Source organism: Quercus suber, unplaced genomic scaffold (assembly GCF_002906115.3).
Source record: "Quercus suber isolate HL8 unplaced genomic scaffold, Cork oak 2.0 scaffold_29, whole genome shotgun sequence".
Taxonomy (NCBI): domain Eukaryota; kingdom Viridiplantae; phylum Streptophyta; class Magnoliopsida; order Fagales; family Fagaceae; genus Quercus; species Quercus suber.
This window is the reverse complement of record NW_027069494.1, coordinates 2,254,479-2,267,861: the sequence shown is the minus strand read 5'-3', so window position 1 is coordinate 2,267,861 and position 13,383 is coordinate 2,254,479. Positions and strand designations below refer to the sequence as shown.

Below are 13,383 nucleotides of genomic sequence, written 5' to 3'. Positions count from 1 at the left end.
TACACCCTTAAAAGCAATTGAAATTGTGACTTGATTCAAGTCACGATATTAATTGCTTTCGAAGGTGTGTGTAAAAGAGTTTCTTTGTAACAAACACTATCTAGGTGGATATTTCTCCTAAAACCTAACAGGGGCAAGTACATTATTCAAGTCACGATTTCAATTGTTTTTGGGGTTGTGTGTATAATTATGTAAATTAGTTTCTATCTAAACAAACACTACTCAGATGGATATTTCTCCTGCCGATGGTAGGTACATTACTCTTGTGCCATTAGTGAGATAGCTTAGTGGCTACCATTGAGACTTTCTCAATATATAAACGGTAGAGCCATGCACCTCTTCTAGTCACAAGGCTTCATTGGAGCATAGCCTAGAGGCAGGGCAGATTACAATGGGTCAGTTTGGAGGGCCAGAAGAAATGGCAATTACACTCAACAATTGCTTCCAGATGCCGATAATCGGCCTAGTTGTTTGGCGCATGGAAAAAAATGAAATGAGAGACCTCATTATCAATGCCATCAAGATTGGTTATCGCCATTTCGACTGTGCTGGTAACCTTCACTCATCACTTGTATCTTATTGTACTGTATGTGCAACATTTCTTCTGTGCTTTCAGCTACTCATTGTGATTACATTGTATTCTTCTTCTAAGGTCTAACTTACTTGTTTGATTTGTGAAATAACAGGCAAACGGTGGGCAATTAAAGACGTTAGAAGTTATAAGCAAACTAATTATTTTCAATTTTGCTTCTAAGTTCTAGTTAATCTAGCTGAAGTTTGAACTAGTTCCTACAATGGACACTTGTTACTATATATTGTGAGGGTTGTATGGTATAGAAAAATACTAGTTGAAGGTCTTTCTTTTCATTTTGAGAGAATAGTGTTATGTATATCAGGTAATAACGACAAAAATATGTTAATATAGATATTTTTAGATCCAAAAACACATTGCCTTATTTGGTTGATACGAGAGAAAAGAAAAATAAAAGACATCAAATCTATGAAGCCCACTTTTTGTACTCTGTCCGATTTGGGCAGAAATAGAGAGAAACAATGCAATGAAAATGTGTACCATCACACATTTGGTCTGAACAATGTCACATTCACGAAAAACTGACAATTGATTTGATAAGTTTATACTGATTTTTATTTAGGTCACATAATTTTTTTTACCTACGATTAATAATAAATCATATTAACAAATGTGAAATTTTTTACCAAATTTTTTTATGTTTATAGACTCTTTCTTTGAGTTTTCGTGACTAGAAAATTATACTTGCCTATGAGTTTTTATCCCCTTTAAATTCATGTGGGCATAAAAAATAAAAAATATAAACTTTTCTTTCCACTTCCCTTTCCTGTGCAAACCAAACAGATGAAAGATTAGTATATTTTTCTCTCTTTTTTTTCCTCCTCCCTTTATTTCCAAACATATTTTCATTTTCCTTACTTCCCATTTCTTTCCTACCTGCTCTTTTCTTTTCTTTTTTCTTGCCCCTCACAACCAAACACAAAGTTAGGGTGACGGTCAATTTTGACTATAAAAATGCAATTGGTTAGGTTGCTAAGAATGTTCTAATAGTTTTTATTCTTTGTCCCACTTTTTATGTTTCACTAATAACAATTTGTCACATATTCTTTTATCTTTCTTTATAAATAACCAAAAATTAAATGAAAAAAAAAAAATACATACATGCATGCATAGTGTAATTGATGAAGCATAAAGTGGAATACAAATTGTGTGTTATTAAATTCATTGATTCCATTTTGAGGTGTTCATAAGATAAACAATGGTTAGTTAACAATGGATTGAGACCTTGCAATATTACCATGCAATCGAACTTCTGATGATAGAGATTAAAAGTTAAAAAAAAAAAATTTACTTTTAATCTTAATATTTGGATCAAAACTTTTAACTTTTTTACCATGTAATCTTCTCAACTTTTTCCTCTAACAATTGCTTGGTGCAATAGCCCTAGCTATGGTGCCTGATCTAGATCCAGTTGACAAGGTTGGTTGCTTTGCAGCTCACTACAAGAATGAAGCAGAACTTGGGGAGGCACTTGCAGAAGCATTTCGGACTGGGCTTGTCAAGAGGGAAGATCTTTTCATTACCACCAAGGCCAGTTTAACTTCATTTCTAATTTAAAAATATTTTATTTTATTTTTTGGTTTGGTATCAGACTATAATTGCTCAATTATCTCACAAATTCAAGCAAAATGAACAAAGTTTTCTTGGCTTTTTTATATCCTAATTGCAGATCTGGAATTCAGACTATGGACATGTTGTGGAGGCCTGTAAAGACAGTCTGACGAAGCTTCAGTTAGATTATCTGGATCTGTACCTTGTTCACTTCCCTATAGCTACCAGCCATACCGGTACTTCCTGCTTGCCTGTTTCATCATATTTGGTATCCTTATCTTCAGTGTAGTGTAGTTAAGGCCACAGTTCATGGCTGCATAACCCGAAAATAATAAATTTAAAGATGCAAACTTTTTTTGCAACTAGTGAGGGGTTGATTGGTACATAATAAAAATACCGGCAGTGGTGTACACATGTGAAAGCAACGTTAGTTCAATAAGAACTTGCCACTTTAACAAGTTACGAAAATATTGAAAAAAAAAAAGAAAAAGAAAAAAAAAATAGAGAGAGGTGCCATTAGCATTGCTTGGCTAGAAATAAAATATAAATATGATGTAAAAATGAGACGTCAAAAACAGAAACTATTTGACTTGTAGTAACTTAAATAATGTTTTGTTGGGTTTTTTCCATGATAAAATTAAATTAGCCAAACCAGAATGAGACGAAAAAGGGTGTGTAAAATGAGATTACTTGATGGGATCGGAGGTTTCTAGACTATTCACTGGTTAAAATGTCCATATCTTGCCTCTCTTTTGTCACTTGTCACTTTGTCAGTCTAGTTATAAATGATATTCTGCACTGCCGTCTTTGAGTTCACTTTAGCTTTTTTGGGCCCTTGACAAGAAATTAGGATCCTGGTCCCCTCATGTATGGTGATTTAAACTTTATTCTCAATCAGTTGTATTCCAAATGCATGCAGGAGTTGGCACAACTGCCAGTGCACTGGATGAGAATAAGAAGCTGGACATAGACACAACCATATCCTTGGAAACTACTTGGCATGATATGGAAGATCTTGTTTTCATGGGTCTGGTTCGTAGCATCGGGATCAGGTGCAACTGGCCTATAGCTAGCTAGATTCTAACACTTCCAATTACTTTCCTCTGGATGCATGGGAATAATGCATCACTTTAATAAGTCTGCATAATTTCTTGTGACTTTCTTTGATATGTGTCATCACATTCTTCCCTTTCAATCATGCCATCACATTAGGATTGTTACATCCTTCCTTAATAACAAGATTAGCAAACATAGGAGAATCAAGCATAATAGGGGAAGATGGCCTTGGGCATTGATTCGGAGGACTACATATGCAGTCCTCAAGAGAAAGGATCCTCTCCTTTTGAAATGGATTCGTTCATGGTTAAAATTTTAAATGACGTGATACTTTGCACACTGTTAGATCTAGAAAATAAAATCTTAATCGTAAAATTGACTCTTTCCATTTCAAGTCAAACTGAGAGGATCATGACTATATTTTATTTTCCAGACTTTTTAGTATATATTCCTTTGTTATCAAATAATTTGATTGAAACGTGCTACTCTTATTTGCAGCAACTATGACATCTCTCTAACCAGAGATTGCTTAGCTTATTCCAAAGTAAAGCCAGCAGTGAATCAGATTGAAAGTCACCCTTACTTCCAGCGTGATTCTCTGGTCAAATTCTGTAGAAAGCATGGGATTTGTGCTACAGCCCACACTCCTCTAGGCAGTTCTGTGGCCAACACTGAATTGTTTGGTTCAGATTCATTTTTGGATGAGCCAATTCTCAAAGTAAGTTCACTCTTCACATATTGCCTGAGAGTGTTCATTTGGATGAACTTAGTTTCATTGGCTTATTTTTGTTTGTTCTGTAAAAGTACAGATCTACCTTGAAATAGATGATACTTTAAAACTATACATTCTCTTTTATGATGAAAATAAGCACAACCAAATAGGAGAGTTCATCAAAGATGAGTAGTCTAATGTTTTCTTCTTTCAGGGTCTGGCAAAGAAGTACAAAAAGAGTGTGGTTCAGATTGTTCTTCGGTGGAACATTCAAAGGAACACAGTTGTCATTCCAAAGACATCAAAACTTGAGAGACTCAAAGAGAATTTCCAAGTTTTTGATTTTAAGCTGACCAAAGAGGACATGGACTTGATCAAAACTATAGACAGGAAATATCGGACCAATCAACCCGGCAAGGATTGGGGCGTAGATGTGTATGCATAAAGTACGTCCAAGATTCTAGTAATTGTTCATCCCTCAAGTGTTAAGGGAACATGAGCTATTGAACATCCTAGTGATTTTAGTCTGGCAATAAGAGGAGTTTATGAACTTTTGGATCGTGCATGAGTGCCAAAACTCCATCATGTGAAACTTTTTGACGTTATGATCTTTAATTTGACTTTGACCTTGTAATGTGAATTCTTTAAGTACCCTCTGCTATGTAATGGAAGCAATGAGAAAATGGGAAGGATATTCCTTGATATATCTTGATGAATTTATCTTCAAGTAGATCATTTTCACTTCCCTTACTCTTCTCAAGATTCAAATGGAGCCTAAAGGAAAATGCAAATGTTGAAATTCTACCGCTTAAAAAAAAGAAAAAAAAAGGTTATAACTCTTATCTAAGTTACTAACTTGAACCCACTTTTATATATATATATATATATATATACACACACACGCTAGCCTCATCACATGTACTTTGCACGTGCGATGGGGCTTTTTTTGGGTTTAGGATCCGTTTGGATAAAACTGAAAACTGAAAAATACTGTAGAAATAATTTTTAAATGTATAAATAGTACCGTAAGACCTATTTTTAATGAAAAAGTTGCTAAAAAGTGAAATTTGTGAGTTCATGAACAGTAAAATTTGTGAAAAAAGTCAAATATTGCGGCTACTGTTCATGAACAGTAGCCGCAACAGTGAATGAACAGTAAAAAAATTGACTAAAATGCGTCAAAAAAAAAGAAAAAAAAAAAGAAGCTAAAACGCAAACGTGTGTTTCAGCTATTCAACCCAATCCAAATAGGCACCTAGTGTCATAATTTTCCATTTATCTCAATTTGAGAAAGAAAAAAAAGTGAAAATGTTGGGCTTAGTGGTCCTATTTTATAGCCAAAAAAAAAAAAAAAAAAACTCGTGTCTTTACTTTTTTATATATAATATTTATTTTGAAAATCTAATTTATTAGTGGATAAAACAATTTGAAAATCAATAGAAGAGTGACCCTATTTTTTAGGCAATGTTTTAGTGAGAGTTATCACACACGAGCTTTGTGCGTGCGATGGGGCTTTTTTTGGGTTTAGTGTCATAACTTTCCATTTATCTCAATCTGAGAGGAAAAAAAAAAAAGTGAAAACGTTGGGCTTAGTGGTCTTATTTTATAGCTAAAAAAAAATGTTTCTTTACTTTTTATATGTAATTTTTATTTTGAAAATCTAATTTATAAGTGAATAAAGCAATTTGAAAATTAATAAAAGAGTGACCCTATTTTTTAGGCAATGTTTTAGTAGAAGTTAGAGTTATATTTTTACTAGATTGTCTTTTAGTTTTGTCTCTACTTAAATATAAGGGTATAAGGACATTTTTAAACAAAAAAAAAAAAAATGAGGATCCCAAATAAGGAAAGCCCTTTAAATAGTAGTATAAATATATAATTTTGAAATAGTACACTAATATTGAAATATTATATTCTAATGACCATTCCAAAACGACTTCTAAGATAGTATTTAAAACTATTTTCCAAATATCCTAACCAACAGCTGAGGGTTTTCTCAAATGCTTCTTAATTACTCAGTGCTTTATGATGGGAGACTACACATAGGGATGGCAAAAATTCTCCATCGCGCCTCACTTTGCCATATGCAGGTTTAGCATGCCTTGAAGAGGTGGTGGGACGAGGACAAATTATGCTTGTCTTGCCCATCCTAAATGTTAGTGTATGTTTTAATTAAAATAGTTATAATTTTGTTGTACACATTTTATTACTACCTCTTAAAACACTTGATCTCTCTCTCTCTCTCTCTCTCATTAATATTGAAGCAAACTTATTAAAAATGATAAAATACCTCTAACCCACTTGTTTTCAACATGCATTTCCCATCTCGCACAATTTTCTTAGCCCGAAAACAGAACAAGATATAAATAAGTTAACTTTATTTGACCTTATCCTGCCTCGTTGTCATCTCTCATTACACACATCTAGAAAATTATTAAGTTGTCGAACATCCTAATATTGTTTATTAGTCACAAAGGACAATCCAATGGACCTCATTGAATCAAATGCCATTCAACTCTATAAATATAATACCTCACTCTTGGGTCACTCTTAATATATCTCATATATATATATATATATATATTCTCTCCCATTACGTGGATTGTGGACTATAGACCTTAAGCTACTGTGAGACCTACACACTGTGAGAGTGATAAAAATTAAAAAATTAAATATATAGATTGTTAAATTCTCCTCAAAAGGAAAAAGGAAATGTTTACCTTGCCGGCTTGATCGCTTGACCATCATTGGCACTTGGACCAAATCAAACGGTTCGAGTAAATCACACTAAGTTTAGCTACATCTTGTTCTAGCTGCATCTTTAACGCTAAAAATAGAAACGCCAGCATCAGTATATTCTTTATCAGCAAAGAACAGCCAAAAACTGACCTCGTTATATACACTCACCACAATCCTCTCTCTTTGAGCTGCAAACATTAAAAAAAAAAAAGCTGAGAGGCAGAGAGTTGAAGAGGGTTTAGTTGTGTCTCAAAACTGAAAAAAATGGCTGTAACACTCAGCAGTGGGTTCAAGATGCCCTTAGTGGGCTTCGGTGTTTGGCGTGTGGAAGGCAAGGACATGAAGGACCTTGTCATCAATGCCATCAAAATTGGTTATCGCCATTTTGATTGTGCCGGTAATTTCTCTCATAAAAATTTAATCTTTTTTGCTTTTTATGAGATGGGTCGAAGGTTATATTACTTGTAGATTAGTTGGGTATTCAATTTCTGTTGTATACTATTACCGTAAAAAATAACTTTTACTATTATTACTTGTAAGAGTGAAACAAATCAAACAGTCTTTGTTCTGGTTCTTTTACTTGTAGAATTGTTGGGTATTCAATTTTGTGGTGCTTGGAAATACTTTGTGCAACCTAGTATGATTTCTAACTGAACCTTGAAACTTTCTCATATTGCAACACTATGTGGATTTTGGGTGTCTGCTTTTTGAGTTTATAGATCATTGGAAATTCAAAACACCACATCTTGCAACATTTCTTTTTTTTCCAATGATCTCTGTCAAGACTCAAGAGCCTTATGTTAGTTGTGTGACAGTGGCAACTCTCCCATGGAGGAGAGAACTTGGGTTCAAATCCCACCCCTCCCCACTTATTGTAAGCAAAAATTTTCCTATGAGCTTTGATTTGAATAGCACCGTCTCCTCTCACAAGTGGTTGGGGGGTGAGGTAGGGTTGAGAGTTCCTATAGGTGTAACGTGTGTAATGTGTATGTGCTGTATATTGATCAACCTTTGCATCAAAATTGAGAAAATCATTGACATTCAACACTGTTGGAAGAACAGAAACTTGAGAGTAGATTTGGAATGGGAGAGTAAATGTGGGAAATTGTTTCATGCTTCATTCCCACCAAAAATGCTCACAATGTTTTTCCTGTGGTGATCGTACTATGTATTCCCTTTTGAGGTGTTTATTAGGCATTTGATATTTGACAAATAATGTTGCTTGCAGCTGATTACAAGAATGAAACCGAAGTTGGAGAGGCACTTGCATGTAGGAGCATTTCAGTCCGGACTTGTGAAGAGAGAGGATCTTTTTATTACTACAAAGGTTAGTTTATCTGCGAATTTATGAGCTTTATTTCTGTAGTGGTAACACTCAAGTTTTTCAGATAATGACAAATTCTTTCATTAATTGCACATAAATTGCAGCTTTGGAATTCAGACCATGGTCATGTTTTCTAAAACGCGGCTCCAGTGCAAGCCTATGGCCGCGTTTTCTAAAACGCGGCTACAGGTCTGTAACCGTAGCCGCGTTTTGAAACACGGCTCAAGCGGAACCTGTAGCCGCGTTTTTTAAAAAACGCAGCCATAGGCTTGCAGTGCCGGTTTCATGTGCCAGAGCCAAAAACGCAGCCATTGCCTTGTAGCCACGGTACTTAGGCCGCGTTTACAAACGTGGCTACAGGAAACGCGGCCCCAACCTGTAGCCGCGTTTTTGGGGTCTATAGCTGCGTTTTTCAAACGCGGCTATAGACTCAGATTTTTGTAGTGCCTTCTAAGCCATGTAGATGAGGTGTGATATCTAACAAGCTTTATATAAAAAAAAAATCACGGATGAATATACCATTACCCATAAGTTTTGGTTAATAACTGCCAAACAGCCAAGGATGCATTTGAACTATCAGATTCAACAAGATCAAGGAGCCCAACACCAAATTTGAATTGCACTTTCACTTCCTTCTAATGTGTTTCAAGCCATTTTAGGAGAATAGATGGAATCCGACTCAATATCTCTTCTAATAAAACATTGATTTAGGGGGAAAAAACTCTAGTTTGGCTGTTTCCAAATAAAAAATTACTAATGTTATTCAGACACTAAATTAGCCAATAACTCTAACAGAATATTGATACTTCTTTAAAAATGTGAAGGATTAACAGGATCCTCTTGTGACAACAACAATTGTTCAACTCACACGGATACATGTCCACCATGCATTGTGTTTATGATTACAACAAAATAATTGTTTTTTAGTAACAAATACTGATTGACAGGCATAATTGCTGATTAATTTAAAAAATATAGATTCACACACGTGCAATTAATCAAAACAGTAAGAGTATAAACATTGGAAGTGAATCACTAGATGTGAGTCTTAAAAACATTAATTTGAGTAGCCAATGGACATATAACTACAAAAATGCCACACTTTACAGGATAACACTTAGCAACTGCCAATCAACAAAAATTTGAAAAACAATATTGGTGAAATTAGGTTTAAAGCAATAAAATGAGTGCACGAGCAAAGATGGTGTCTATCCCTTTCCAGTTTGCAAACATTTCTAACATAGTCCGAGACATCAACATTGCACAACAAATAAAGATAAATCTATTTACCACAATTCTCTTGTCACAATGCAATGTAAAAGGAGATGGTCGACTTCATTTTATTCTTGAAATGGGTTGGATTGGTATTTGTCTAGATACGGCAAGCAAGATAATTCTAGAAAGAATCCTGTTCCATTTAAATCTTCCAATTTCCTCCAATTTTTATCTAGATGTAACACACATGGCATTTAAAAAATCCAACGGTCTTAAAAACCTATGTAAATCAGACAAAATCAAATAAATGCCACATGTCTCATAAATTGGAGGGAATTAGAATATTTAAATGGGAGGGATCTTATCCCAAATAATTCTATTAATTTTAATGCACTTTTTAAATCTAAATAAGTATCTTGCGTAAGAATTGAGAAATTCAGTGGCTCCATCTTTAGTTTTCTCTTTTTTATTACTTGTGTGTACGATTTAGGTAGAGTATTGCCACCCATTATTACTAAGAAATGAAAGAAACCTAAGTCAAGATGTTGACTAGAAATAGAGATCATAAATATGGTGACTTTATAATACAAAACATAAGTCATGACAATCATACAGATTTTTTTATTTTTTTTTATTTTTATAGGGTGATTTTTATCTAGAAAGCATAGACACTTCATTTGTAGTGCCCTACCTGTGTCGAACGCAGGACATGCCTAGGAAAATTTTGCATCCATGTCCCAACCGTGTCCTTTTAAAAAAAAAATTGCAGCACACGGGAGGGACACTTATCTTTTATTTCTTTTTTGTTTTAATCTTGAACACTTATCTAGTTATCTTTTATTTACTATTTTAGATCTTATTATTTGGTTTGTATTTTAATTTCTAAACATCATATATTAGTCATGAATTCACTTTATTATCCTTTATTACTCTTAAATTGATATATGTTTAACATTCACTAATTGTGTAAGCTTCATTTTTTAAGAAGTTATACATATGCATACAGTTGTACAACTTGTGCAGATCTAGCTGCCTTTGTGCCTAGTATACATGTATTAAAATATGGGTAAGGTTTATCCTGCCTTGATTTTATGTTCACTTTATTATCCTTTATAACTCTTAAATTGATATATGTTTAACATTCACTAATTGTGTAAGCTTCATTTTTTAAGAAGTTATACATATGCGTACAGTTGTACAACTTGTGCAGATCTAGCTGCCTTTGTGCCTAGTATACATGTATTAAAATATGGGTAAGGTTTATCCTGCCCTGATTTTATGTTCAAAGGTTTAGTGCATAATCTCATCCAGAATTCCTATTGTTTTTTGGCTGTCGAAAGACGGGCATTAAATTAATTGTGGGCTGTTGTAGAAAGAGTTGAAATTTGACACGACCGGCAAAACCTAGTTTGACTGGGTCCAATAACTTGAGCCACATGAATGCAGTAGAGGGAACAACTATCATGATCTGTATTAGAAATCATCAGTAACATGGTTTTTACTTTTTTTCACCGAATACAACAATTTGACTAGGGGTGGCAAAATTAAACACGACCTGCGAACTTGACATAACACGACATAAAATTAGCAAGTTATAGATTAAGGCTTAATGGGTTCGTGTCATATTTGGGTTGACACGACTGACTCGTTTAATAAACGAGTTGGGTTAGTGTTCAACCCATGGAACCTATTTGACCTGTTTAATTAAATAACATTTTACTAATATACTCTTCAAACCTAGGTATATAAACTTATTAGTTGTTGCGATTTACTTTCTTTGACATATTGTGATTGATTATTTGTGATTTTGAGATATGCTTTAGTTTTGAATAATTATTTGTAATACAGTTTTGAATTTTATGTTAAAAATATTTATTTGTTTGTTTTTTCATAATTTTTTTAATTTTATTTTGATAAAATAACAAGTCGATACGACTGACTCGTTTAATAAATGGGTCATGTTAAGGCTGAGGAATCTTGACCCGTTTAATAAATATGTCGGGTTAGTGTTGACCCATATAGTCAGATATTTATGAGTTAATATGACACGAATTCGACACGCAAACACGAATTGCCACCCCTAAATTTGACAAAAGCACCCTCTAAAAATTCTGATGTATTGCATATCCATCCACACCTTAAAATAAACTGTGCCATAGTCATCATTTTGAATTTTTATGGTTAGAGAGATGTCTTGGAATCTGATATACACTGTAAGTGAAAGAAAAGCTTCAACTTTTTTGTCCTCACTTAAGTATCTATCAGTTTTCAGATCTTTCAAAGTATGGAATTTTGTTCTGATAAAATTTTCTCTGCAGCAACTACGATATCTTTCTAACTAGAGATTGCTTAGCTTACTCCAAAGTGAAGCCTGCTGTGAATCAAATCGAAACACATCCCTATTTTCAACGTGATTCCCTTGTCAAATTTTGTCTGAAGCACGGTGTTAGTATTACAGCTCACACTCCTCTAGGAGGTGCTGCAGCCAACACTGAATGGTTCGGTTCAGTGTCATGTTTGGATGATCCAGTTCTCAAAGTAAGTTAATTCTTCCATTCTTAATAAATAAATTGTCACCTTTTATCATTACCACTGAATTAAAAAAAAAAAATTCTGCTTGAGTTCTGGTTTAGCAAAAGTTTCATTATCTTGTTTCTCTCGTGCCAGGGACTGGCTGCAAAATACAAAAGAACTGTGGCTCAGATTGTCCTTCGATGGGGCATCCAACGTAACACGGTCGTCATTCCAAAGACATCAAACCTTAAGAGATTGGAAGAGAATTTCCAAGTTTTTGACTTTGAGCTAACCAAGGAGGACATGGACCAGATTAAAAGTTTGGACAGGAAACACCGAACCAATACTCCTGGAAAGTTTTGGGGCATAGATTTGTATGCATAACTGCATCAGCAATTCTAATCCTGCAAGAATAAGAGTTTTGGAGCTATTGGAAATCCTTTGGATTTGAACTGGCATTTGAAACATTTAAACTATTATTTTAGTTACTTTTCCATAGCTCTTTAGATCTTTTCAGTTTGAAAGCAATGTTTGCAAGTTTATTATATCACGAGCACTAAACTCTGTAATGTGATGGTTCATACCTGCATCTTGGCTCTGTGGTGGAATTACTTTTGTGCTTAAAACAGCTTAAGAATCTAATCATTTTAACATTGTCCTTGCATCATTTTTTGAGAACCAACTAGAGCCTTTTGTGAATTGGAGGATGCCCAAAGTTCCTCCATTAGTACCAGATCAATTGCTTAAGCTAATTAAGTAATACAACATTTCTTATGGCAATTTTGCTTGCTTTTAGAATGATATAATAATATTTTTCAAATTCCAATGGATAAATTAGGCAAGCATTAGATCTCATGGTTGCTCTGAATGACATGATGTTAGTTCCTTGGTAGTCTCCCGATCTTGGTAAAAGTAGTAACAACTAACAACCCTTGGAACTGCATTAGATCAAAACAATTCTGGCTTAAGTGTTTGAAGCAATTACCTGACATTGCAGACTTCTATATTTAATGCAAAAACCTTCCTCAAGTTGTCATATAAACATTTGCCTCCTCCAACATAGCTTGTTTGATGAAGATGTGCTTAACTGAAACAGATTTAAACGACTAATTGCATTACACATGCCTGCAACATGGGAATGGGAACACAGGCAAGCGCATGCGCAGAGAGAGAGAGAGAGAGTAAATTACACGCTGATATATTCAAAATAATAGCTTTAACAAATTGACCGATATATAAAATTGGTTATATATCCCGTCAGTGAAACATTTTCATTGCACATATTAGTAGATCTCCAATAATGCTGAGGTATCTCATTCTTATTTAGCCTCATCAAACATCCCCAGCTTTTAACGAGATTCTCCTTTACATGTTAAAAACACACATTACACTGTCTAAACATCTATTACTTATAAAATACTTTCCAAGCTGACTTCATCTTAATTTGTCTCTCACTCACCAACTCATGGTAATCAATCAATATTCAATATATATATATATATATACACAAAAGCAAAGAGCTCATGCAAGAGTGCATAAGGTTCTGTCATGTGGCACTTTAATTTTTCATTTAGCCATTTTTACCTTTTTTTTGTTAAGTTACTTTTACTATTACTCACTTTTACTATTGTATAAAATATGAGCTGCTCTTGACAATTAGACCAAATGTTATTCTCTACA

At 34.1% G+C, this 13,383-nt stretch overlaps 2 protein-coding genes across 2 annotated transcripts; both read left to right on the top strand.

Annotated features, from left to right (window-relative positions):
• The first annotated feature begins 418 nt into the window (after positions 1–418).
• Positions 419–4,461, top strand: LOC111997360 (NADP-dependent D-sorbitol-6-phosphate dehydrogenase). The gene is made up of 6 exons (XM_024029445.2): positions 419–551; positions 2,028–2,122; positions 2,262–2,379; positions 3,063–3,195; positions 3,698–3,917; positions 4,126–4,461. Exons 1-6 carry the CDS (start codon positions 419–421, stop codon positions 4,354–4,356), a joined length of 930 nt encoding a protein of 309 aa, XP_023885213.2. The 3' UTR covers positions 4,357–4,461.
• A 2,267-nt stretch (positions 4,462–6,728) lies between these two features.
• On the top strand, positions 6,729–12,370 carry LOC111997349 (NADP-dependent D-sorbitol-6-phosphate dehydrogenase). The gene is given in 6 exon segments (XM_065770319.1): positions 6,729–7,047; positions 7,879–7,919; positions 7,921–7,977; positions 8,079–8,102; positions 11,503–11,727; positions 11,857–12,370. Coding segments are annotated over 6 exon segments (711 nt in total). The 5' UTR covers positions 6,729–6,914; the 3' UTR covers positions 12,088–12,370.
• Positions 12,371–13,383: the final 1,013 nt, after the last annotated feature.

Coding starts and splice junctions, on each gene's coding strand:
- LOC111997360 (XM_024029445.2), top strand. CDS start 419: ATGGCAATTACACTCAACAATTGCTTCCAGATGCCGATAATCGGCCTA. Junction 552..2,027: donor TCGCCATTTCGACTGTGCTG/GTAACCTTCACT, acceptor GTTGCTTTGCAG/CTCACTACAAGAATGAAGCA. Junction 2,123..2,261: donor ATCTTTTCATTACCACCAAG/GCCAGTTTAACT, acceptor TCCTAATTGCAG/ATCTGGAATTCAGACTATGG.